The 27,904-nt window shown below is 45.7% G+C and overlaps 1 protein-coding gene and 1 long non-coding RNA gene across 2 annotated transcripts; both read left to right on the top strand.

The window, feature by feature from the left end:
- Nucleotides 1-24,715, top strand: GARIN2 (golgi associated RAB2 interactor family member 2). The gene is made up of 6 exons (XM_075531656.1): nt 1-162; nt 5,667-5,866; nt 7,890-8,424; nt 13,907-14,151; nt 20,802-20,830; nt 23,786-24,715. The coding sequence occupies exons 1-6, from the start codon at nt 1-3 to the stop codon at nt 23,845-23,847; spliced, it is 1,233 nt and encodes a 410-aa protein (XP_075387771.1). The 3' UTR covers nt 23,848-24,715.
- Nucleotides 24,716-25,421: 706 nt separating this feature from the next.
- Nucleotides 25,422-27,344, top strand: LOC142425622 (uncharacterized). Its single transcript, XR_012779688.1, has 2 exons — nt 25,422-25,647; nt 27,202-27,344. It is a non-coding gene; the product is annotated as an uncharacterized LOC142425622 (long non-coding RNA).
- The last annotated feature ends 560 nt before the right edge of the window (nt 27,345-27,904 follow it).

Genomic DNA, 27,904 nt, shown 5'->3' with positions numbered 1-27,904 from the left:
ATGAAGAAGAACAACAACAGGACATCTACCCCGAAACCCAGTGAGCAAGATGCCCTCTGCCGCCCACTGCCGCGCAGTCCAGGGAATCTTCAAGACATACTGAATGGAGGGGAGTACCCCCCTTTCATCTCTCCTCCCATGCTGGAGAGCAATTTTATCCAGGTAACTAACACCTCAGTCCCTGGTCCATTCCCCTAGTGGGACATTGTGTTAGTCTGGGCACTTTAGAAAAGCAAATCCAAAAGAGGACCTGATGCAAGGGGCTTAAGTGGAGAGCAAATGCCTTGAGAATGATTGGGGCAGGGAATGTATGGATGTGCTTTATACAATTGATGTATGTATATGTATGGATTGTGATAAGAGTTGTTTGAGTCCCTAATAAAATGTAAAAGAAGAAAAGAGAAAAAAATGATTAGGGCAGGGACTGTACAGATGTGCTTTATACAACTGATGTATGTATATGTATGAACTGTGAAAAGAATTGTATGAGCCCCAATAAATTGTTAAAATTTTAAAAAAAATTCCAAAAAAAAGCAAATCCATAGAAACTCATATGTATATGAGAGAGTTTTATATAAAGGTTAAGTGCACATCAAGAAAACATCCCAGCCCAGTGCTGCCCAAGCCCACAAGTCCAACATTAACCCATTAACCCATATGTCCAACACCAATCCACGAAGTCCTCCTTCCATCTCACAAAACAGACGCAATGTTGCCGACTGCAGGAGGAAAGCCGAATCAGTGAATGTGTAAACATCTCAGCGCTGGCAGGGGTCTCCACACGACTCCTCCAGCACCCAGGACTGCATCAGGGTAGGTCCGTGTGGCTTCTTCTCAGGGATGTCTTGCAGGAAGTGAGCCTTGCAAGCTGAAGTAGAAAATGCTAAGGCAGCTCCACCCTGGTCTGACCATCACAAAGCAAGAGACCTGAGAACTTGAAAGGCGAGGCTCACGGAGCCATTTATCCCTCCGCCCTTCAATTAACCCCACATGTGTTTATCTGTCAGGTTACCTCAGGCATGTTCTCCAAGGCAGCTGAAAAGGCCGTCTGCTCCTTGGCGAGGGACTGAGTGGGGCAACCAAAGGGGAGAGGAGACTGGGAGCTTTAACCAACCTAGAGTGACTACACTGCTAACGCCGAATCACCTTGTGTCCGATCCTCCACCTAACCAGCCGATCCTTCGACCGTGTGTGGTGATTGTTGGCAGGTGCCATTCGGACCCCGTCCACAACAGCATGACATTGCCCGGTCCACGCCATTCTTGCAATGGTTCCTGAGCCCGGGCCCATTGTAGCAGCCGCTGTGTCCATCCCTCTTGAACGCCTTCTAGAGAAATCTAACTGAATTATGCAAGGGATTCCAGAATATGCTGCCACAGGAAATCAGTCAAGTCACTTTTTTCCTTAGATTAAAAGAGCATTTTACTGAATAAAGCCTTTGCCACAAATTAGGGATTAAACTAAACTTTGACTCAAAGGGAAGTATAATGTCGGACGGTTGGTGGCGCGCGGGGTTGGGAGACTCTTCTCGGAAGAGTCCCTTTACCGCAGCTCGAAGCAGTGCTAGCTCTCCTCTGAACAGTCGACGTGAGCACGCTCCGACCAAGGAAGAGAGGCACGAGTTACCACATATACTCGTGTGTGAACCGAGCTGCCCAGCTCATTTTTTAATGCAGCTTTTGCGGTCAAATTAGGTGCCTCTGCTGATATTCGGGTCTGCTAATCCTCGAGTCCATACGGTGAATAGGGTGAACCACACTCCTGAGCTCCACAGCAATGTCGCCTCCAAGTCAAAGCCTAGACATGACGCTGCTCCAACGCCAGCGCATCCAAGCGACTGTTCCACTGCTTCCATGGGGCCGGGCAGAGGGTGGTCAGGAAGGACAACAGACACATCTTCCAAAGGCATGGAAATGTCATCCTCCATAAATGTGTCCTCTGCACGGGTCCCTGGGGCCTCACAGCCCGCTTCCTCTCCGGTGACCATCAGCAGTGGTGAGCTCCAGACTGCACTGTGCTCAACCGGGGCACATGCAACCAGCCAGGACGGCCTGGGTGTGACTTCTCTTGTGCTTCGTTCCTACTAATAGGCGCCCTGGTGGTGTCGTGGGCTATACACTGAGCTGCTAGCACAAGGTCTGCAGTTCAAATCCACCCGCAACTCTGAGGAGAAAGACAAGGCTTTCTACTCCCATAAAGAGTTAAGAGTCTCAGAAACCCCAAAAGGGCGGTTCCACTATGTTGTCTAAGGTGGCTATGCGTTGGAATCGATTTGATGGCTGTGAGTTTATATTTTTGGTTTTCCTACTTATAACCATATTAGTGATTTTTATTTCCCTTCACCTTTCCTCTTGCACCCTTTCCAAATTGCCTTTACACGAATGAAATCGCAAGGCCCTGAGACTAACCCCGGGCAGGTCGCAGGCTGCAGACTGGGCAGACACTAACCCCGGGCAGGTCGCAGGCTGCACACTGGGCAGACACTAACCCCGGGCAGGTCGCAGGCTTCAGACTGGGCAGACACTAACCCCGGGCAGGTCGCAGGCTGCAGACTGGGCATGGCGCCCTATTTGAATAGCATCAGTTCTCTTCAAGAAGCACAGTCTCCCGCAGCTATTTCGGGCATCAAGCTAACAGGATTCCCTGACTCGACGGACTTAAGCTAAAAGGACAGGCGACTCCCACATTGAGTGAAAAAAAAAAGCCCAAGACATCAGTAGTCCAGTTCTAGGGAGCCCTCAAGGGCTGAGTTATCCTTCATATACCCGTGATCCCCAAGCCAGCTCCCCCCGACTTCACACGCAGACCACACCATGACAGTTGCCAACAGCAAAAGAGCGTCCCTAGCTCACCCGCGTGCCTTTCCCAGAGGCCATGGGGGGCGGGGCTCTTCCCAGGGGCTAGGGGTGGGTCTGAAGTTCCTGCAAGAGGATGGGTTCACCTCTGGCTCGGGCGCATCAGGGTTTATTCCTGAGCTAGTCGCCACCCATGAGGGTGGCTACTGGATAAAACCAGGATTCTGTTAGCCAGAAAGAAGGCAGCCATGGCTTTGAACAGGCAGTCAACCGTGTGTACAAGGACCTCCTTCTGAAGAAACGGATTGCTAAGTGATACCTTCTTTTAATGGAGCTACTTACTGAATGGTCAAGAAACCACCCAGCAAACCCCCTCCTGGCTGCCATCACATCCCTAGCTACCCACCTTCCAGTTTCCTCCTCTGCCAACGAGCAGAAGCTTTACCGGCCGAGGTTCTCGAGCTTTCGAGGTTTGCACATGCTGTTCCTCTGCCTGGCAAAGTCTCCTGTCTCTCCACCCAGCTAGTTCTTCTTCCGGGTGCGCAGGTCTCAGCGAGAAGGTCCTTCTTCAAACTTGCAGGACCCTGTCTCTGGGATTGCCGGAGCTGGCTGGTGGCTCAGGGTTCCAGAAGCGTATACAAGCTGTTGTTAAAATAGTCACCATAAAAAAATAAAATAGATAAACTGATCATTGAATAAATTCAAAATAAAGACAATAGATACTCAAAACTCATTCTTTCTGTGATCTTGCTAAAATTAATCTTTATGGTCTGAGATTATGGGTATGAGTTTGGTGAGAGCCAGTAAGGTCTTCCACGAGAATGAGTTGACTATATGGTATTTAAAGTTTCACTTGCAATGTGATATATTATCTTTTGGATTTCACCTCTTTATATCAGTAAAGTTTAGACTCCACTGGAGTGTGTGACCGTGGCTGTGTCTTCTGAAAGCTAGAGGTGTACCAGCACAACGCCCCGGTTCAAATTGTCACATCCCACCTTATGTGCTCTGGCAGCATCCTGAACTTGTACTTAGTGTTGTTGTTGGAGGTGCCCTCGAATCAGTTCCAATTCATAGCGACCCCACGTACAACAGGGTGAAACACCGCCTGGTTTTGAGCCATCTCCACAATTATTCCTGTGTTTGAGCCCATTGTTGCAGGTACCGTGTCAATCCATCTCAAGGGTCTTTCTCTTTTTCGCTGCCCTCTGTTTTACACCAAGCATGATGTCCTTTGCCTGGGACTGGCCTTTCCTGATAACATGTCCTGAGTATGTGAGACAGTCTCGCCATCCTTGCTTCTAAGGAACATTCTGGCCGTACTTCTTCTAAGGCAGATCTGCTTGTTCCTTTGGCAGTGCATGGTACATTCAATATTCTCCAGCACCATGATGAAAATGTATTCTTTTTCAGTCTTCCTGCTCAATGTGCAACTTTCACGTGCATAATAGGTGATTGAAAATACCATGGCTAAAAAAAGAAAGAAAGAAAGAAAATGCCATGGCTTGTCTCAGGTGCACCTCGTTCCCCAAAGTAACACTCTTCCTTTCAACTCTTTAGATTTGTATTTGGTGGCATTTCTTAAATACCAGTTAAGTTAGTAGTCAGCCAGTCTGGGAGTTCCTCAAAAGCTTAAACACCAGAAATTCAGCTCCTAGTTATGTACCGGTAGTCGAGAGAATGAAAACATAGCCACACAAAAACTTGTGTACAAATGTCGACAGACGTATAATAATACCCTCAAAGTGGAAACAGCCCAAAGGCCTGCCCACTAATGGACAGATACATAGAATGTTGTATAGCCATGCAATGAAACATTAGATGGCCGTAAAAAGAGAATATATGATATGTCCAATGAAAGATGCCAGACACAAAAGGCCACAGATTGTGTGGTTCTCTTTATAAGAAATGGGAAGGAGAGGTAGATGTAAAGAGGGAAAGTAGATTAGTGGTTGCTTAGGGTTAATACTAACGTATATGAGGTTTCTTTTTGGGGTGATGAAAATCTTCTAAAATTGGTTGTCTTAGTTTGGGTTAACTAGAGAAACAAATTCATAGATACTCATGTGTGTATGAGAGAGCTTTATATCAAAGAGAAATTGTATATTAAGAAATCATCCCAGCCCAGTCTAGATCAAGTCCATAAGTCCGATATTTGCCCATCTGTCCGATACCAGTCTATAACTTCCTCTTTGGACTCATGCAACACATGAAATGATGCAGAATGCAGCAAGATCACAGGCCAGTGGGTAGAAGGTCTTGTGGATCCAGTGGTGGTGGTGGAAGCATCTCAGGGTTGGCGTGGCTCTCCACATGGCTCCTCCAGCTTCAGGGCTCTGGTTCCATCAGCGTAGCTCCATGTGGCTTGTCAAGAGGAATGTCTTTCAGAGAGAGAGTGTGTCCCGCCTCTAGGGAGGAAGATAGGAGTTCCCAGAATCCTCAGAAGAAGGCCATGCCCACACTGAGGGCTCATTGTCTATGACCTGCTTGACAGAGAGACTCCACCTCTTTTCTCAAGTTGACAGGAGATTATAGAACAGCCACAGTGGTCGTGATGGTGATGGTTGCTCAATTCTGAATATACTGATAGCCACTGAACTGTACATATTGAGTGAATTGTCTGAAATATAAGTTAACATTATTTGAATATTTGATTATCCAGTGTTTGCCTTTCCTGGTAGAACCAGAGACCGTGGACCAGGACCCATGCCTGGCTGTTCCCTGGGGTACATAAGGATTGACATGAACATGTAAAAGAACAAAGTATGATGACTCATTTCTCCTCCCTCTCTCCCTTTACCCAGCTCAGGTAAGCAGGGTGGCAGGGACCATGCGCTTTATCAGAGCATCCTTCCTGTTCCCTACGTTCAGGTCAACAGGAAAGGCGAATCCATTTACCTTCATAACCGAGCCAACTGGGTGGCCGTAGGCATCTGTTCTTCCAACACCACCCAGAAGACCCCTAACGTGATGCTGCTGGCACATCTGACATCCGCTGCCCGGAAAGATGCAGAGCCCCTGCTGAAAACCCTGCTGAGGTCGCCTGCTGCCGGGAAAGTGGTGCTCACCAGGTGAGTTACAAGAGAAGGAGGTGAAGAATCTCACGCCCATGTGCTCCCCCTCACACCCCCCAGCTGAAAGTGAGCATGCTGGTACCTGCTCCCAGGGACCGTGCTGCTGGCTGAGCTCCCTGTTCAAAGGAGGGGAGAGCTGCAACCTTGAAACTGGGGGAAAGCATTTGCCACCAACTGGCGGCCAAACAGGGAGGAAGTGAAGCCTTGTAGAGCATGTCCCTCGGCCCCCTACCATGCCGCCCTGCCCGCCGAGGGAGCTCGGAGCTGATGGCCAGCACTGGCTGAGGGCTGGACAAACCGCTGCCCTGTTCAGCCCGCTCCAACCCGGAGCAGCTCCCAAGGGGAGCTGTGATCCGCAGGCTTTCGATGAAGCATTGTTTGAAAGTAGACCGCCAGCCCTTTCTTCCAAGGACTGGTTTGCATACTCTTGAGCAAATCACAGACGTGTCAGAATGGTGTTCAGTGCCATCGAGTCCCTTCTGGCTCATGGTGCCCCTGTGTCCAACTGCAGAGTTCCCGGCGGTCCTGTGCCCGCCTCAGGGTCGTGGCCTTGTTTGAACCTTTGCTCCGGGTCTGCCTTATGGAGGATCGGCTCCTGTTTCTTTGACCCGCGGTGCTCCCGAGCACGCTGCCCTCCTCCAGGACACGTGGCCCGCACAGGCCATTCCCTAGGGCTGCTAACAAGGTCAGAAAGAGAAACGGATCGCCTGGCAGCCCCCGAGTCTGAGCGGAGTCAACTTCAAGGTGTCGCTTGTTGATCTGTTTCTTCCAGCTCCCAGCGACGCAGGTCTAGGCCAGTGGTTCTCAACCTGTGGGTCGTGACCCCTTTGGGGAGCAAGCAACCCTTTACCAGGGGTCGCTCAATTCATCACAGTAGCAAAATGACAGCGATGAAGTAGCAACGAAAATAATGTGATGGTTGGGGGTCACCACCAACATGAGGCACTGTGGCCTGAGGTAAGTGGAGAGACCCCACACTAGGCAGTCCTGGACTTGCCACGGTGAGAAATTTTCGTTTCTAGAGATCAGATCGTCCCCTCTTTGATAAGGACTCAATCTACTCTGGTCAAATGAGGTTGAAACTCGCCCTTCTCCTGCGTGATTGCAAGTTAACCCGACATCTGTGTCCAGTGACAGTGACAAGAACCAGGCTTAGGACTTCAATGCCTCTTTCTTGGAGGATCCGATCGGACCATTGACCTTCTCCCCACCCCCAATATATTTTATCCTGTTTTCACTGAAGGCTTGCACAGCAGTTTACGTTCCCATTCAACAATTTATTTCTACACAAATTGGGCAGTGACGTTGGCTCCAGCCTTCACGGTGCGTGAGCACGCTTCTTTCCTTTCTGCTGGCCCCAGGTCCACTTAGCTAGTGCCCGGGCCCCTTCCCAGCTCGCCTTTGCTGAAATGTAACTGCTGATCATGGCGTCCGGAGCCTGGTCCTCACCGGAGATGTTCTCTGTCTTGTGAGCCAGCCTGTCATTAGCTGCGGCACTCTGCTTTCTTAGTCCACTGGTGTTTGGGGACTATGACTCAGGTGAGATGGGCCACAACCGCCAGGTTCTCTCTGGGTGCGCTTAAAATCCAAACCCAGCACCTCAGAACGAAGGACCAGAGCTGGGAACATGGCACCCACAATGAGGTACTGCTCGCCTCCCCTTCAAGGAGCCCTGGGGGTGTCGTGGGGGATGCTTTGGGCTGTCAACCCCAAGGCCAACAGTTTGAAACCGTCAGCTGCTCCTCCGGAGAAAGATGAGGCTTGCTACACCCGGAAAGAGTTACGTTCTCAGAAACCCACAAGGCCAGTTCTCTGTCCTGTAGGTCACTGGGCGTCGGAACTGATGTGACGGCAGAGTGTCTAGCGCTCCAGCCTTGCCTTCTCCCTCTCAGACCTGTGTGGGCCGTCAGCCTGGGTCCTGAGCCCTAGTCTCTGAACAAACGGCTGTCAAACACCCAGTGAAAGGCATTGCTCCCAGTAGCTCGCCGCCGGGTGACGCGCCCTCCGCCTTTGTTTGCAGGTTTCTTCCCCTGCAGTTTGTGACGCTCTCTGTACATGATGTCAACAACATGCGTCTCAAAGTGAAGCTGGTGAGTGGCCGAGCCTACTATCTGCAGCTCTGCGCACCCTCCTGTAAACAGGACACTCTCTTTTGCCGGTGGGTGGAGCTCGTCGACTTCCTCAATCAGGAGAAGAACAAAATTTCTAACGTGTCGGATGTCTCGAGCCTCTCAGAGATCACCAACAGCACGGAGATCACGGGCTCCCTGGACATCATGGGCCTCGGGGCCTTCGCACCGCTGCAGACCCCGTACGTGTACCCTGGCGTAGACCCCGCCTGCGCCGTGGAGAGTGTGGATTTCTCCGAGTTCACCCATGTCACCGATGTCACTGATGTCACCGATGTCCCTGACCGTGAGATTGCAGAGGTCCCGGACGTAAGGATCGTGACCGAGGTCACAGAAGTCACAGACATCACCGATGACCCCAACTGCTCCGAGGTCACAGTGGTGTTTGAGAACGATGACATACTGCGGGCCAAGCAAGAGGAAAAGGTAAGTGATATGGGAGTTTTTTATTTAATAATTTAAAAAAGTATAGACTTTATTTTCAGAGCAGTTTTAAATTTCCAGAAAATCATGCAGAAAATAATCCTGCCGAAATTATCCCCACCTATGTGCATCTCTCCTGTACACCGTTTCCTCTGTTATTAACACGTAGCATTTCTTTAACATGTTTAGTAGGTGAACCAACAGAGATAATGTCTTAGCAAGTCCATGGTTTACATTAAATTCACTCTCTCTGTTTAGTATTTGAGGTTTGACAAATGCTTGCTGTCATGTGTCCACCATTCCAGTCTCCGACAGAATGTGTCCACTGCCCCACAGTGCCCTGTGCCCCATCTGTGCGTCCCCCCCCCCACCCACCTCCAGCTCCCTGAGGTCCCTGGCTTTTCACTCTCTGCGTTTCACCATTTCTAACATGTCCTGTACTCAGAATGGCAGCATGTGGTTTCTTCAGACTGACTGCTGAACAGTTTGCATGGAGTTCCTGCATGTTTTCTTGTGTCTTGATAGCTCATTGCCTTTTCCTGCTAAATGAATGCTCCATTGGCTTGATGTCCCTGCACCTACTGAAGGACATCTTGGTTGCCTCCAGTGTTCGGTCTTTCCGTTCTTCTGTAATCAAGACAAGAGTGATGGCCAAGATCACTGCTCTTGGTTAGCTGACATGGATTACCAAAAGGCGATGGGATCTACTCTGAGGGACCTACTTGTAATATGAGACTCGATCCCTGTGGACCGGATGTCAAGTTGTTGTAAGAAGGCCTGAAAGAAAAAAAAGAAGTCCTGAAAGAGGACGTAGATGTCCTTCCCCTCAAACTTTGCCCCAGCATCAGAAAGTAATGGTCGGGTCGGGGGGAGGTGGGGAGGGGGGCTACCACTTTGAAAGCCAAGTTGGAAGGCCTGTGTTCTGGGTTAGAATTTTACTCTGCTGTGTGACGTTGAAGTCTTCACTGAACGCACACTAGCTTCCATTTCGTCATCTCTAAACGGAGATTGTTAATATAAAATGCAAGGCCTATTTTAAGATTAGTATACATATAAGTGCCCAGTACCTTGAAAGATGAAATTTCTGTAGGCAAAGATGAAGTTGGATATAGGAAAATAAAAAATGGGTAGAAATGAGTAACTTTTTTTAAAGGCCAGAAAGTAAAAAAACCCAGGGCCCTGTCAAAGAATGGGTCCTTTGAGCTGAGCAAAATAGACGCGGAGAATGTATTAGACTGTTGCACTGGGAAGCTGCTTGCAACCCTTGAGAGCCAAATTAAGAAGTGTGGACTTCACTCTTTGGCCAGCCCTTCATCGCCAAAGACTTCTCTGTAAGGGAGTGAAGAAGCTGTGTTTTAAAAAGATCCATCTGATGACATGTAGATTGTAGGTTAAAGACTCCAAAAATCAAAAGGCAAACTGGCTGCCATCGAGTCAATGCTGACTCTTAGTGACCCCCTCTGGGTTTCTGAGACTGTAGCTATTTACAGGAGTAGAAAGGCCAGTCTTTCTCCCGAGGAGCTGCGACTGGTTGTAAACTGCCAACCACGTGGATCGCCAGAGCCAAAGAGTCATTACTGTACCACCTGACTCCTCTGAAAAATCACCAGTCCAGCCACCGTAGGAAAATGGTTACGAGTAAGGGGAAATACTTCACCGAAAAAGAAACTATTAGTAAGTATAGGTTTTTAAAAAAAAATTTAACCAAATGAATGCATATTTAGAAAACATTTTTAATCTTTGATAGTGTTTGTTTAAAAAAATCAATAGTAGTAAAGGTATAGTGAACGTGGAACTCAGAGAAATTCCAGATCAGGATGAGAATCAAGACATACTTTCTTGAGATCGCACTGAACCAAGAACCTTAGCAATGTTTATTGCTTCCTACTCAGTGATTTCACTTCTAGCAGTGTTTCCTAAGGATTTAATCAGCAATAGGAGTGGAGATGGAGCTACAGAAATGTCCATCATGCCATGTTTCCTATCATGAAAGCAGAGGAGCAGCCTCCAAGCCCAACGCAGAGGACAAGCCAAACAACCCCAACTTCATGATGGACACGCCACGTCCACGTTGTTAAAGACCCACCAATGCCCATGGAAAGGAGCCCTGGTGGTGCAGGGAAAACGTGTTAGGCTGCTACCAGCAAGGTCAGCAGTTCAAAACCACCAGCCCTCTGAGGGAGAAAGAAGAGGCTTTCCACTCCCATAAAGAGTTCCTCGTTCAGGCAGTTCTACCTTGCCCCGCAGAGATGATTCCAACTAGCAGTGACGTCTTTTATTTTATTCGCTTTACAATGTCTAGAAAGACCATAGGCCTTCATTAGATATTTGCTCAGTGAATAAATACCATGTACTTAGCCCATTTTTAAAAACATTTTATTAGGGGCTCATACAACTCTTATCACAATCCATACATATACATACATCAATTGTATAAAGCACATCCGTACATTCTTTGCCCTAATCACTCTCAAAGCATTTGCTCTCCACTTAAGCCCTCTGCATCAGGTCCTCTTTTTTTTCCCCTCCCTCCCCTCTCCCCACTCCCTCATGAGCCCTTGATAATCCACAGATTGTTATTTTGTCTTATCTTGCCCTATCCGGAGTCTCCCTTCCCCGCCTTCTCTACCGTCCATCTCCCAGGGAGGAGGTCACATGTGGACCCTTATAATCAGTTCCCCCTTTCCAACCCACTCATCCTCCACTCTCCCAGCATCGCCCCTCACACCCCTGGTCCTGAAGGTATCATCCACCCTGGATTCCCTGTGCCTCCAGCTCCCATATGCACTAGTGTACAATCTCTGCCCTATCCAGCCCTGCAAGGTAGAATTCGGATCATGGTAGTTGGGGAGGAAGCATCCAGGATCTGGGGGAAAGCTGTGTTCTTCATCGGTACTACATCGCACCCTGACTGACCCGTCTCCTCTCCTAAACCCCTCTGTGAGGGGATCTCCAGTGGTTGACACTTGGGCCTCGGGTCTCCACTCTGCACTTCCCCCTTCATTCACTATGGTGTGTGTGTGTATATATATATATATATATATATATATATATATATATATATGTATATATATATATGTGTGTATATATATATGTATATATATATACACACACACGCACACACATATATATATTCTTTTTTGCATGATGCCTTATACCTGGTCCCTTTGGCACCATTTTTAAAGAACTTATCTTAACTTAGGTATTCCTGATATATGATTAAGTGGAAAATGAAGATTATCCCTATTATGTAAAAATGCATTCATACTACTGTTGCATAAACAATCCTACAGTAACAGCGATCTACCAATAGAGGCGTGGCTGTACACCCAGGAGGAATGGGTGTTGGAGGAAGAGTGGGAGTATATCCATGAGAATGTACCCGTTTGACAGAGAATGTGGGTAAGGAAATGGTGTGGGATCCATGCCTTCAACTACACAGGGAAGACGGAGACTCCCCCTCCATATCTGCCTGAAGATGATTCCGATGAGGCAGCCGTCAGCCATGTCTCCTCCCTTCATCCTTTTTTTCCTATTCTGACACCAACTCTCTCTCACAGGGCATTCTGCTTCTCTGCCGGGACCGGCACTTCTGTGCAATGACCATGCTGACCTCACGGATGAAACCACCAGGGGGGTTAGGTCGCTCGCTTTTATGCCCTGTGAAGCCACAAAACTGACCATTCTCGTTAGAATCCTCTACGTTTTATTTGTATGCCCCTACCCAGTTATTGGGTGTTAATGGAAAAGACTCTAGATAGAAGGGCCACACCAAGCAATGGCACTTACTCACAATGAGGAATTTGCACCTCTGCTGTAAATATATCCATGAAGGTGGTGGTGGATACAGAGAGCAAATGCATGCAAACATCTTAGACCTACCAAACACCATGAGGAATGAGTTGCTGGGTCTGGCAAGTCAGGACCATGGTCCCCAGGGACACCGAAGTCAATTGGTATAATAATTTTTTTTAAAAGAAAAGAAAAGGGAGGGGAAAATGCATTTATGCACACACAACAATAGAAGGGGAAACTTGATTTTGTTCATAATAGTTGTCTCTGGATGGTGATATTATAGAAAAGTCATGCTTTGGTCTTTGCACTTTTCTGTATATTCTGCTTCTTGCAATAACTCAAAAAAAGCCAAACTCACTGCCATCAAGTAGAGTCTTGACTCAGTGATTCTTTTTTTTTTTTTGACTCAGTGATTCTCTAGGACAGAGTTTCTGAGACTGAACTGTTGTAGGTAGCAGACAGCATCATCTTTCACCCACAGAACAGCAGGTGGTTTCAAACTTCTGACCTTCTGGTTAGCAGCCCAATGCATAATCCAGTAGGCCACCAGGCTCCAGGGTTCCTACAATAATGGTAGTCACTTTTTAATTAGAAAAAAATGGGGTAATTTCATAGAATGTTTAACATAATGGAAATGCAAGGAATATTGCCGGGCTAATGTCAGGAGGGTTTGCTGACTTGATTGAAAATCTGAGGGAGGCAGGGAGCACCTGGGAGAAATGGTACCTAACATAAACTGGGATCTTAAGAGGAAGGGAGACTTTTAACTGTTCCTTCTTAGGTATACAAGTTTTTTGGGGGGGAAACAAAACAAAACAACAACCACCACAAACAAATAAAAATCAGTATGACTATAATTCCCTAACTCATACCGCCTTTCTAGATGCGCTTGACCCAAGTACAACCTCCACTCGAGAAGAGATGACAAGGCATCTCTAGAAAACTGTCCTGACCCCCACAACTCCGAAAAGGAGGACATTGAGTACTAATTTCCCCATGGGAGAAGGCAGAGGCGTACAGGACATGAGTGGGTGGTGTTTTACTTAGTTTTACAACACAGCAAAGGAAGTGCTGCATTAACAGGATCTACAAGTAGAAGGCAGTGACAGCACTCACATGCCTTGATTTGTGTAGCTGTTCTCGCTGTCCTTTGCCCACATTTCACCACCATTGACAGTCACTGACCCGGGTTTCTCGTCTAACCTTTCGAGATGCGGTTGTCAGTTTGGTGCCACGTAGATACATTTCTGAGAGAGCCCAGTGCTCAAGGCAAACATAGTCTACGAATTAGTTCAAACTGTTGCTTGGTTCAAAGCTGACTCTTGGGCGGGGGCGGGGAGGGAAATGGTTTAAGACTGAAAAATTATCCCAGGACACTGGTTTCTGGTGTTTTTCCAGCTCCGGTGGCTCTGGGAATAGCATGAGTGTTTAACTGGTTGTCAGGCGGCAGTGGGGCAAGGCCCTCAGCCCACCCTGAAAGCCGCTTTCCAACAGCAGTCTCTGCTCCACACAAGGGCCACACCGCCCCCAGTTTCCCTCCCCCATGATTGCGCCAGTGGGTTCCTGGAAACCCAGCAAAACTGAGTGAAATGAATGATCGCTGTATTAAACACAGGTCCATAAAGAGTCTAATTGGGCGGGATGTTTTCTTTTCTATCACTTTATTGGCTGTCGCTTATTATTTTCGAAGGCAAAAGATGAGGACCTCCTGAGGACTGAGTGTCTACAAGATGTGAAGACTCTGGATGAGCCCAAACGGCCCTCCAAGCATGTCACCATCTCAAACATAACATTGACTTTCGAGGATGAAAAATGTTTCCAAACCACCTTAGCACCGGAAAAAATGGAGCCAAGTATGTGTGAAGAGCTACATCCCAAGACCTCTGAAGAAAAGACTGATTCTGAAACTACTGCTCTCAAGGCTGAAGGATCCAGGTATACGAGACAGGGGACGAGGGAGGCGTGCTAAGACAGAACAATGTGGAGTGCCGCGTCTGCTTTAAAGTCCGAGTTAAAGTCTGTGCTTTACAGTCTGGGTTGGGCGTGTTCAGAGACAGGAGCAGTAAGTACCATTGAATGATGAGGTAGCCAACACTTAGCCATCTGCCTGCAACTCAAACTCGGCTAATTTTTATTTTCACGACAACTTCTCTCTCCACCATTCAGTTGGCGTCTGGGCTGCCTGATGTCAGTTGTGTGGGCTCCAGGAAGCGGAGTCGGCTCACCATGTTCACATTTTGGATGGTGGTGGTCATTGTTGCCCCTCAAGGGGGCGCCCACTGGCAGTGACTCGGTAGGGCAAAGCAGAACTGCCCGTGTGTTTTCCAAGGGGCAACCTCTAAGGAAGCAGACAGCTGCATCTTCCTCTTGGAGAGGGCTAGTGGGTGCAGATGGCCAACCTTTCTATTAGCAGCCAAGTGCTTAACAACTGGACCACCAGGCCTTCTCCCTAGAGATTAAAAGCTCATTGCCATGAAGTTGATTCTGACTCATAGCGACCCTACAGGACAGAGTAGAACTGTCCGAGAGGACTCCCATGGCTGTGGTCTTTATAGAAGCAGACTGCCACCACTTTCTCCCATGGAGGAGCTGGGGGGAGTTGAACTGCTGACCCTGCTGTTAGCAGCCACATCCTTAACCGACGCCCCACCAGGACTCTTCCCCAAAGACAAGAGCCTTGAAGCTCTAAGGAGGCAGTTCTACGTTGTCGTATTCGCAATCGACTCGGCCTGGCAGCCAGGTTTTCATCCTGTCATAGGGTTAGATCGCCAGGTCTTTTCTTGCTATTAGCAGCTGAGTGCTTAATCATCGTGCCACCAGGGCTCCTTATTTTGGAGTTCATGGTGTTTATATCAAGAGGAGGAATTATAGGTACTTTTTGTTACTATTTTTATTCATCTCAAAATTCCCCACTACTTATGCAATCTGACAAGCAGTCTTGAGTCCCACAACTTAATTGCAAGTTACACGGGAGAGCACGGGACGGTGATACCTAGACAGACGCGGACTGGGTCCTTCGGGGTCACACCTGAGCCGGAGAAACGGGGGAGATTCTGAGATTTCAGGGCTAATTATTAGCAAGAACAAAAATGATGACAATAAAAATTACCTCTAAATATAAGGAATTATGTCTAAGTATTTTAAAGTAAGTTAGAAAAAGTGGACAGGATAAAAATGAAAAAGAAAATAAACTAGCAATTACTACAATACTAAACTAAAAGTACTATAAAGAACTTAGTTGATGCTTCATAATGAACAGTGGCATGGTCAAACCACTGGACAGTTATTTAAAATTAATGAAACTGGAAACTTAAAAGGAGTTACAGCAACTGTCAGCTGTTATTGATAAATATGTAGCTTTGCTCAAACAACATGGAAAATCTAAATTAAGTAAATGCAAAAATGCTGAGGTTCAAATGGGCACAATCAGGCATTGAAACTTGAATGGGACAAAGAATGATCAAAGAGGTCCCAAAAGAAGAAAAGACTGTCCCAACTTTCACTGAACTATTATTCCGATGGTCAAAGTTCTCTTGTGTAACGTCCTCCAAATATAGAATTGGAGGGAGATGCAAATCAAGTCTTCTTGTCCTAGTTTTTTTTTTTTAGTTTATTTATTTTCTGTTGTGTATGAATTTTTGGATTAAAGATTCCTGATCCTGGTTCGGTTTACCTCAGACAAATTACAAATTAAAGATAAGACAGAACAAGGTGGTATCAGATTAACTATCTAGAATCAAAGACTCAAACCCAGTAAGAATTCCAAGAAAAACTCGGTTCCAGGTGTTTGCCCCTAGCTTTAGTGTGCTCAGAGCATGTGTTTAATCTTGTCCTAGTTTTATGAAACAAATAATTTATCTGGATTGTTAAGTGTAAAAAGAATAGAAGAAAGCCTAGGTTAACCATATGGATGACAATAAATGTTAAGATGCTGGAACTTTAGAAGGAAAATATATAGCAAGCTTTCTATAAATATAAAGAAAATATCTATATAAATCATGTTCAACATAAATAAAGAGAAGAAAAAATCATGAGATTTTAGGCATACTGGGTCATTTTTTACATACATTCTCGGTAAAGTCCCACAAAATCTATGGGTTGACGTTAGTGTGATAACGATTACTTGCTCGAAACAAGAGCCTAGAAGTGTTCTGCCGAATGAGGAGCCGCGAGAAGTGCTCTACTTAATCGCGGCTCTACTTAAAGCTAGAACAAATTCAGGGTGTTCCCAAGAACACTTCTCTTTAACATAATCTAGGAGACGCCAGCATGAGGGAGCCCTGGTGGCACAACGGGCAAGCACTCAGCTAGCCGCTCCTGCCGAGAACAAAGGTTCAGAGCCGCCACCACCACAGAAATGACTTGGCACTGAATGTAGGAAACTGAATGTAGCCGTGTTCTGTACGCTTCGAGTCGTTGAGTCAGAATCAACCTAATGGCACCCAACAGAGTTGTAAGGATTAAATGATCTTTTAATAATGCACAATACCTGACACATGATAATTATCCCCACCCCACCTCACCCAAATGCTATTAGGTCCCAAGCAGCCCTGGTGCGTCAGAACCAAACATTGCCCAGTGCTGGGCCATCCTCACAGTCGGTGCTGTGCTGGAACCCACTGTTGCAGCTACGAGGTCCATCCATCGTGCTGAGGGTCTTCCTCTTTCTTGATGCCCCTTTAGCAGGCACGGTGTCCTTCTCTTGTGACTGGTCTCTCCTGATAACCTACCCAAAGGACAGAAGAGAAAGGCTGGCCATCCTTCCTTCACAGGAGTGTTCTGGCTGGACTTCTTCCAAAACTCATTTGTTTGTTCTCCTGGAAATCCACGGTGTAGTCAATGGTCTTCTCCAACACTGTACTTCAAAGGCATCAGTGCTTGTTTGGTCCTCTCTATTGTCCAGCTTGGGCCAGGTACAACTTAGTCCTCAGGGAGACGTGTTTGCTTGTGAACACTCTAAAGGCTTTTGCTTGCTTGCTTGCTTTTGCAGCTATTTGTCTGGTACAATATACCATTTGGTTACCCCGCCACTGCTTCCATAGGCATTGATTATAGAGCCAAGTAAAATGAAATCTTTGACTACTTCAATCTTTCTCCATTTATCATAATGTTGCTTATCGGTCCAGTTTTGAAGATTTTTGTTTTCTTTACGGTGAGGTATAACCTCTACTGCAGGCTGTATATATAGTCTTTGTATATACAGTCATCAGTGAGTGCTCTCAGCAAGCAAGGTGGTGCCATCTGCATGTCCAGTTTGTTAATGAGTCATGTCCTTCCTTATATGGTCCATTGTCTCGGATTATTTGCTCAGCACACACTGAATGAGGAGGGTGAAAGAATACGACACTGACTGACACCTTTCTTGATTATAAGCATGCAATATTCCCGTGTTCTGTTCTTGGTCTATGTCCAGGTTCCACATGAACACAATGCAAGTTTTTTTGTTCTTCCCAATGTTATACGTAGTTTGTTATGAGCCACATAGTCGACTGTCTTTGCATAGTCAATAAAACATAAGTAAATATCTTTCTGGTATTCTGTTTTCAACCAAGATCCATCTAATATCAGTGGTGATACCCCACATCCTCATCTATATCCAGCTTGAATTTCTGACATTTGCCTGTCGATGTATTGCTGCAACCATATTTTTAAATTATCTTCAGTGTAATTTTACTTAATGAGTGTTTTATAAGTTCTACATTCTGCTGGATCACCTTTCTTTGTAATGGGCAAAAAGCATGGTCAGTTGACCAGGTAGCTGCCTTCCACATGCGTTGGTGTAGGTCAATGAGATCTTCCAGACTTGCGTCTGTTTTGGAACTATCTCAGTTGGTATTCCACAAATCCCTGGAACCTTATCTTTTTGCCAGTGCCCTCAGTGCCGCCTGGACTTTCTCCCTCACTACCGTAAGTTCTGGGTCACGTGCTCTCTCGTGATATGGTTGCGCTTCAGCCTGTTGCCTTTGGCACAGTAACTTTGCCTTCCTTCCACTTTTGTTTAAAGTCTCATGTGTCCTTCAGTGTTCTGCCCATAGATTCCTTCAGTATTGCAACTTGAGGATTGAAATTTTTCTTAAGTTCTTTAAGCTGGAGAAATGTGGAGCATGTTTTTCAATTTTGGTTTTCTAACTCCAGATCTTTGCCTATTTCATTTTAATATTTTGTATTCTGAGTCGCTCTTTGGAACCTTCTGTCCATCTATTTCACTTCCTCGTGGTTTCCTTTCACGTCAGCTGTCCTGTGTTCAAAGGAACATTCAAAGTCTCTGCTGACATCTCTCGGTGTGTTTTTCCTTTCGAGTTTCTCCATATATGATATCATTGATGTCATGTCCTTCCTAGTCTGGTGTCTGATGATGAGTGTTTAATTGAACAAATCTATTCTTGAGATGGCCTCTAAATTCAAATGGAATAGGCCTAAGAATGGATTTTGACTCTTTGGGCTCCGTATAATTTTCTTCAGCTTCAGCTTGAGTTTTCATATGAATAATCGGTACTCTATTTGACAGTTGGCCCCTGGCCTTATTCTGACTGATGATACTGGGCTTCTTCCTCTCTGTCAACAGACATGATGAATTTGTTTGCTGTGTATGCCAGCTGGTGAGATCCACAAGTAGAGTCACTGTTTGTGTTGTTGAAAAACAGTTATTTGCAAAGAATAAATAATTTTTTTAAAAAAAAGAATGAATCATTGGTCTTGCCAAAGTCTATCCAGGGACTTGTGGAATAATTTCTATCACTAAGGCCATATTTTCCACTGTACAGTAAAACAAAGCAAAAACCAAGTTTTGGTTCTAGGAGGTAATCCTCTTAAACCCTACGTAGTCAAGCATCTGTTCCTTTTTACTGCCTATTTGCATCTGGAACACAATTACCAGCTAGAATCTAATTTGAGGGTGTTGATTATGAACAAAAGATACGATATGTAAGAACAGAAGGGAATGCACGGATGTTTTATTGTCCCAACATTTACAGGATCTCAGTGGGGACACTTGGCGGTTGATAATTAAGCTCTCTCCATTGCATTGCTTCTCCAAGGTCAAGAGCCTCTGTGGCACTTCATAGTCGCAGACTTTGGAACACTGAGCAAAACAGCTAAACAATGACCCCATTGCGCATTCTGCCCTCTGCTTCTCTGGTCTTTAACATGTAAATTGCGCGATTTAAATCTGTAAGATGGAAAGACTGTGAAGATGTCAACTTTTGTAAAGTCATAATCGGTCCCTTGGAGGGAAGGATTTACTTTATGAAGATTTATAGTCCTCATCTCTTGACAGCAGGGCGCCTGGGACTCTTCATTTAGAGAGAGGAATGGCTCCTTCATTGTAACTTGCCCCTATTTGTTAACGTCATCTTTCTTGACATTTCTTAGCCTCATGGAAATGTTTTCCATGCAGCTTAACCTTCATTGAAATCATCACACCCAGTGGGTGCAGGAGGCAGCTTGAATAGTTGGAGTCCCTGGGTGACACAAACTGTTTTGCATTTGGCTCCTAGTCAATTGATGATGGCTCTGGCCCACCCAAAGTGTCTCGGAAGAAAAGCCTGGCGATCCACTTCTGAAAACTCAGTCGTCAAAAACCCTGCGGGCACAGTTCTACTCTGACACAGATAGATAGGGTCGCTGTGAGGCAGCGGTGGCAACTCAGTGATAAGAGTAGATGATTATTTACTCACAAATACCGATGAGAACCACTAATTTAGCATATACTCTCTGAGACATGCCTTGGAGAACTTGAACTAGATACATTTACTGGACCCCTTAACGTAGATCATAATTGTGCCATTCCGAATTTATCTGAGAAGATCACATCTAAGGGCACTTATTCTTCTCAAACGCTCTTTTATTCAAACAGCATAATTTCCTAAATGTATATTAAAGGTGCAGCCACTTTAAGTTACTTAATTAAGTAAAAGTAAGTTACCCTAAGTTTATGAAAATTTAAGTCACTCAATTTTACATAAAATGAAAATTAAGTTCCTTATGCTTATGTTTTAGCAAGCCCGTGAGGCTAAGAAAATATTGCTTATTTGCTACTAATGTTTTAGTCAAGAGTGCAGAAAAATGAACTTCTTTATGCAAAAGGGAACTAGCCTTTTGAATGGATGAGCCCCCTGCTTTCCCACCTGTCTCTAAGACGTGTGCTAAGCTGGGCCGACACTTTGTATGTTGTTCCTCTGCAAGCCAGCAAAGTTCAGACATGGGTGGAGGGGGCGGGAAAGGGCATCTCCCCAGTGATTTCCCTGGACCTCTAAGAGAGCTACATCATCAAAAGAAGTCCCTGAGTAGCAGCATTGAACGCTGAAGTTTTCAGGGGCGAGGGCAAGACTGAGAGACTGGTGATAGATACGCTAAAATAATTCACTTCTATGACTTTTAAAGATCGATTGATTTGCATGTTACAGAAATGTGGGTGATTTCGCTCTAATATGTATTCTAGCGGATAGCATCCAAAGCTGTAACCACGTTTCACTGCTAACCACAAAGCATTTAGAGTATGGCTGTTATCTCATACCTAGTAATCCTTTTCTACATAGCCTGGTGGCGCTGGCAAAAATGCTGACATGTGCTGTTTATTTTCACAGGAGCACGAGGACTTACTCAGACATTTCAGGTATGGAAGATGCTCCACTGCACGAGTCCTTGCGGTCCCTGGGATCCAGCAGTCAGCTTGGGTCTGTGAAATAGAGGAGTTCAGAGCAAAGGAATCCGGCAGGATTTTTTTTCATGCATTCCTTCCCCGCCTTTGCGCCATTCCAGGCCTGCACTTGGGGAACGCCGCCCTCAGACTCTCAAGTGGTAGGCATCACTCACCGCCGTCTCTTTTCTTCGCTGGCGGAGTCTGGCTTCCTCTCCAGTGCCCCGACTCTAGCTTACCAGACAGGACGGAGCTCTGCGGTCAGGCCACAGCAGCAGTGGGGCTCCAGGCTTGCTGATTTGCGAGGAGAGTGGTCCACAGCTAAATTCCCTATAAATCTGAAATCATCTGGCCCTTCCCTCCTTCCTGTTCATACCCTTGGTTTCCACCTCACCAGCCAGACACCGCTCAGTGCTTTCCTTTCTTCTTCCTGTAGCCTTCAGCGAGCAGGATCTTGAATTTATGTAAATGTCAGGTGGTTTTAGAAGTGACTAGGGAGCTCTCCTGTGGCTGGCTGCTCACCCTCCTCTAAGGGACTGTTTAAGCAATAGATGGCATCGGCTGCAGCTCCACCCAGGTACATAACGAGCATTACAGACGGCACAGAGGGACTTCTAACTGGACTTCAGTAGAGAGAAAAAATAATGTGTCTTCAATGCGAAGGACCCTTGGAAGGTCACGGTTATACACTGGGCTTGGATCCAAAAGGTCAGTAGTTTGGAACCCCAGCCACTCCGTGGGGGAAAGGCAGGACTTTCAATGCCTGCAAAGAGCCAGTCTTGGAAACTCGCAGGAGCAGCTCTACCCCGTCCTTCAGGGTCGCGAGGAGCTGGCATGGACTTGGTGGTAGTGAGTTGCGTTTTGTAAGAATTCACTGCCAACAAGTCAAGTACAACTCATGGCAACCCTATAGGACAGGGTAGAACTGCCATTGTGGGCTTCTGCGGCTGTAACTCTGTTCAGGAAATAGAAACCCTCATCTTCTTCCTGGGGAGCAGCCGTTGGTTTCAAACTGCTGACCTTGTGGTTAACAACACAACACATCACCCACTATGCCACCAGGGCTCCTAACCTTGAAAAAGGTCCTACCAAAAAGTAAATGATTCTAGTACAGATTCTCATACGAATGGGATTTGTCTTTGGGCCTTTCTGCTGGGCTTAGTTTCCCAAAGTACCCAATGAACTTCATTGAGGTGTCATTTGCCTATGTTCCAATGTACCTCAGAATGTTGTAAGTAAATCCCATGGCTTAGAAGAAAAAAATGCACTCCCCTTTGCACCTTAACAGTGTGTTCCTCCATGTCTACTCCAAATACTTGATCATAAAGAAATCAAACTGAATCTGAAGAAGTAAAAAGATGCCAATACAATCAAATATTTTCCTCTGACTTGTTAAGGTAAAATCTAGTGGTAAGGAAAAATCTAGTGGCGATATTATTACAAAGATTGCACATGGTTAATTTATTAGCACATTCTATGTACATGCCGAGGCCCTTGTTTATTTACCTAGGAAAACTTAACATGGATGTAGAAGGCTGAGTATTGTTTATCTTTACCCTTTATGTAACTGTTTCTTTCAGTTATCTTTAATTTTAAAGCATGTTTTTTATGAAATACTGTGGCAGGCTCTGGGAGAGGTAAAAAGATACATAAGACATGCTACCTGGCATCAACACCTGCGCCAATAACACAAACCATCATGTAATAGAGGTACTTTAAGAGAAAAGCAGAGAGCGTCTTTTTAGCTCAGAAGAGAGAACTGGGAAAGACTTTATAGAATACACGGCCATTGAGTTTGGAAAAGAGAGATGAGGAGATCCTGGATGGAGGTAGAGAATGTTGAAGCAACATCAAAAGATGAAGTGCTGGGGGTGTTCACAGTAGGCAGACTGAGAGATGCTAGCCAGAAAGCTAGGCAGGGGCCACGGGATGGAGGTCTTGGGTGTACTACGTTAGGATACCACTGTTGCTAGTTAAGAGAGCCACCGAAAGACAAAGAAACAGCAGAATCTGTGGGATGTTTAGAGAGAATTACTTTGATTACAATCCTAAGAGAAGCTGGAGGAAGTGAGAGGTTTGGAGACCAGCTAGAACGCCATTATAATCATCCAGGAGGCGGGTGCCAAGATCCTGATTCAAGGGAGAAGCAGTCAAACCAGAAACAGGTGCACGAGAACAACATCGAACCAGATAGATTGATCAACTCTCTGAGAAAAGGGGGGAAAGCGGCAATTAGGCATGATCGAGTTAGGAGACCACATGGCTGGAGGGATTGAGTCCATGAAACAAGCTGGAAAAGAGAAATGAGGAAATCTGGAAGGTAACGATGAAGAAACCAGCTCTTAAATGTTCAACTTAGAATCATGAGGCGAAGCACCAGCCAGTCTTTCCCTCATTCCATCACTCTGCTCGCCTGTAAGAGAAAAGCTCCGTGGGCCTGGCTTTGGCGACATGCCCACCTCTTGGCTCCTAGTAGACAGAGCACTCGTCTTTGAAAAGGGCCCTTGAGGATGCTCATGTCTTGAGAGGTGAGGTACCTGAGAAAACCATGCACTTGCTGGATTTCATGGACTTTCCCTTTCTTCTCTGGGACCTCAGTGCCCTCACCTCTAAAATGTGTGTGCATGTGGCTGCGGGCAGGATCAGCTGCCCTTAGGCCCTTTCTGCTGAGGCATTTCAGGTCCTGGCCGCCCACCTTTGAAAATCTAGCAGGCATTTGAAACGGGGCTCTGAGAATTAGGGGTCAAGTTACCATACAGCAAATGGTCAGCAAAATCCCGCCACAAACCTCTTAGATCCCAAAGCTGGCCCAGTAAGATGGACTTGCCATGCAGTTGTCCAGAGTATTAATTATGTTTCCTGTTTGTTTTCCTCCACCTACTTTCGCATTCTTTTTATCTGTCTCCTCTTTCTCTTCCCCCTGGTCTTTAGGCTTATGTAGTTTTTCTGTCTTCCCCTTGATCAGCATTTCTTTCCCCCTCTTCACTCTCTAATCATTTCTCCCCCCACCTTTCCTATTCCCCTACTCTCACACGTACACCCGGAGCCCCAAGAACAACACAGATCGGCAGACTGTTCATCTCTCGTTCTGTTGAATTCAGACTGAGTGGAGACAAGAGACAAGCCTGCCTTTCTGACTTCAGTTCTAAGCAGAAGTCAGGGTCTTAACTGCAATCAAAGGAGCCCAGGCACTCTGGCGCTGACCAGCTCCGAGGCACTGCTAGTGGGGGCCACCAACTCTAACTCGCCTCTCAAAACTCTCAGTAGTTTGAAAGACTTACACTCGTTCTTTTAAGTAATGTGTTGCATACATGGCACTTTAAATGCTCTGATTTTATGAAAAGACTGTGAGGCAGGGTCCAGGCTAAACTCCCGCTCTGGACCTGAGTCTGTCTATTTGGACTTCCCCATTTCTTGCCTTTCTAGGCTTTTTTCTCTCTAACCTTTCTGATTCTTTTTTAGTGAACCTCGATGACAGGCTTATGTACCAGAGGGCCTCAAAACGTTTCTGGGGAAAGGGAAAAGATATAGGATTTCCCCCTGAACATCTGGAAGTCCCTCCAGCCCCTCGCATGATGGCATAGGGTTTTATAAGTGGGAACTAACAGAGACAAAAGCTAGAGATTCAAGAAAAGAAGGGAAACTTATCTTTGAAACACTGGGAATTTCCTGCCACCCATTTCCTCCTCCTCTTCCCACTGAGCTGTTTACAAATTAAATTCCTAAGTAGCCAGGTTTATTCTCTGTTTACAAAACCCAGGCTTCAAAAACAATAAAGGGTGGAGGGGGACCGGTTGATGACATTTGACAACGAGCTTCATCAGAAAGAAGAAAGATATTTTTGGTGAGGTGGTTAGAATATCATTTGAATGTAAGACCCAAATTAAATTCTCTCTCCTTCTGTGCCTTTTCTCTCCTGTTTTTATCTTTGCTGTTTCTTTTTCAATTCCCTTTCTCACTTCCACTCTCCACACCTTCTCCCCTCTAGCTCTCATCCCTGCCGTCTAATCCTCTCCTTACTCCCTCAACCTTGAGCCTAGACTGTCACCCCCTTTCTCAGGGGATGCCTGTGACAGTAGACAAAGGTGATGAAGAGGCATGTAAGGCAAGATACAGGTAATTTTTTAAAATTATGTCTCTATAGCCATAAAAATGTTGTCCATAAATTGACTCTTTTAACATGGAATCTTATTATACCTATTAGAGTAATTCTAAGGCTACCTTCCTGTAGGGAAAGATAGAGGAGAATGTCATTAATCATGAAAGACAGCCACTCTAGGTGACTGCTGTAGGATTTATCAAGGGTCAAAGCGTGACATCAGCAGAGGGATCCAGGAAGGATGGGGGGGGGGGGCGGTGTGTGAAGGCCCTGGAAGGGAATGGCACCCCGCTGCTAGTGAAATGCTTCCTTCGCTGAGCACTGCTTTCTCCTCCCTCCCCTCCCCTGTGGCTCACCCAAACTATTCCCAACTGGCTCTCTTGGATTAGTGGACACAGCCAAGGCTGCCCTCTGCCGCACCATCTTCTGGCGGATATTTCTAGAACGCCCGCAGAGCTGCCAGGCGCGGCTCGTTGTTGAGCCTGCACAGGACAGAGCTTGGACGCCCAGTGTGCAACCTGCACAACTCTGTGTATCGGTCCTGTCCGCCCATGTTCCACTTTTCTCTGAGATACCAGCGCGGCCTTGAGTCTCAGAGAATGCCACTTCTCTCCGTCCTAGTCGCGGCAGCCAGAGACCCAGAAAAAGTAGGAGCAACAACTTTTGACCATTGTGTCCATGACCGAGCTGAAAGGTTGGTTCTTTTCTTGGACAGTTTCCTCTTAATAGCTAATGCTCTGTGTGTGTGTGTGTGTGTGTGTGTGTTTGTGCACATGTATGTGTGTTTAGTGAGGGGGATAATTTCGAAGAAATGCAGTGAAGTTTGATGAACCAGGGACCACTTGACCATCTCATCAGGGCCCTGCTGACTGGAGAGAGACCCTCGTGCCATTCCATTGCTGTCCTGAGCGAGAGAGAACAGTTCCTCCGGCCTGGCTGTGGTCTGCACATCTCTTGGTTCATGGAGGGCAAGAGTGCTTGTTTCAGAACAAGAACCTTCAGAATGCTCTCGGAGGTGAGCGGGAAACAAAGTAGCCAGAGTGCCACACAGTCCACACACTGCCCTGTCTGTGTGCCTGTGCTTGCCCCAGGTCCGCTCGCCCTGCTCTGAACATCCCCTTTAGCTTGTTCTGTGCAGTGGGACGGGGATGTGGTGGCGCAGAGTGTTTTTACCTCCCTCCAGGGACAGTCTTGAGTCTCCCAATGTCCTCTAAAAGTTGTACAGAGAGAAATTCCATTACAGATAACCTAGCCTTTTATAACGATTTCCTCTTTGGATCAGTATATTCTATAACAATAGAATTTCAAACACTGAAGTCTCATGAAAAGAGGAGAGAGCGAGGGGGGAGCGGGGAGGGAGGGGAAAAAAGAGTACTTGATGCAAAGGGCTAAGTGGAGAGCAAATGCTTTGAGAATGGTTGGGGCAAAGAATGTACAGATGTGCTTTGTACAACTGATGTATGTATGGGTTGTGATAAGAGTTGTATGAGTTCCTAATAAAATATTTTTTAAAAAAAGAGGAGAGAGCCACACATGCAAAGAATGATTATATTTCTAGTTTTATAGGTATAGATGTAGATAGATATACTATCCTTATCTCCTGAAATTGAAAAAGTGGTTTCCAACTACACACATTGTGAATTGTTGATTTACACAGGAAAGTAGATTTTTTTTGTCTTAAAGACAAGCATAATGAGCTATACGAAAGTCTTCCTATTACTACATTTAACATGGTGTGCAAGTTATCTAGGTCAAGAAACACTGAGCATATTATGGTGTATGTGAGTTTTGAGGCATGAATTTCACCTGTAACAGAGTCTTAAGCACAGATTATGAAGTTCCAAATAATCTAGGCAATGACGTTAGGTATGTCTTAAAGAATGGAAGCCTTTTTATTAGTTCTCTTATTTAATCTTAATATTGGCATCTTGAATTCCTGGGGTCCTACAGAAGATAAATGCCTCTCATGAACCAAAATTTTAAGAAATTAAAGTTTACCTTAATTATGCTTCAAATTCAACATTTAAAATATGATGCTGTATGTCCAAAGGATCTTTACTGTTGTTTTAAATAGAAACACTATTATTCAAGTAAGGTAATTTAACTTTTTTATTGCTGATTTTTCTCATATTTTGTTTTTAAAGTGTTTTATGCTTAACAGAAATAACTTCCTAAACATCTTGTATTTCAGACATTTGACAAAATTGAACTCAGTTCTCCATCTTTTCTTTCTCTTCTCTCGCTCTAGCTCCTTGTTTGCTCAGATACTTGGTATGAAACAGAAAGACAAGCATGGCTGAGGAAGTGGACACCAACCACCCCCAGGGATAAACAAGCATTGTCTTCCAGGTGGCAGAAATAAAGGCTAATTCTGATCACTGAATACTTAAATCTAAGTCAATCTGACTTCTTACATTTTAAGCTTTTGTGTGTGGAAATCTATTTTAAAGTAAGCTAGAGGACTTTCTGTAACTTTTCAATTGTGGGGACAGCACTGGAGGTGCAGAGTGGAAATTGTGCCTATTCTGACCCCACCACACCCAGGCGAAGTACTAAGGGTGTGCAACAGAACAGCAAAGGGGGCCAGAGCAACAAAGTCCATCAAAAATAAACTTTGGGGCCAGGGTGTGGCACCACGTCAGATTTGACGGGAAAACACCCCTAAAAGTCAATAGACCTTGAATTAGTTATAGGCTTTTCTCTCTTTTTTGTCATTGTTTTTTGTTGTTGTTTTCTATTCTTTTGTGGCTTTGTTTTGCTGTCTTGTTTTTTGTGCATATTATTATCTCTTCATGTCTATCTAGATAAGATAGGCAGGATAAACAGTCTGGAGGGAGAAAACAACAGACCAACAGTTCTGGAGGTACATGGGAGAGGGGGGCGACAGGGGAAAGGAAGTGGGTGTTAACAAATCCAGGGACAAGGGAACAACAAGTGATCTAAAATCGATG

This window comes from Tenrec ecaudatus, chromosome 14 (genome assembly GCF_050624435.1).
Source record: "Tenrec ecaudatus isolate mTenEca1 chromosome 14, mTenEca1.hap1, whole genome shotgun sequence".
In the NCBI taxonomy this organism is placed as follows: Eukaryota; Metazoa; Chordata; class Mammalia; order Afrosoricida; family Tenrecidae; genus Tenrec; species Tenrec ecaudatus.
The sequence above is the reverse complement of the archived record's forward strand: the minus strand, read 5'-3'. Positions and strand labels throughout refer to the sequence as shown.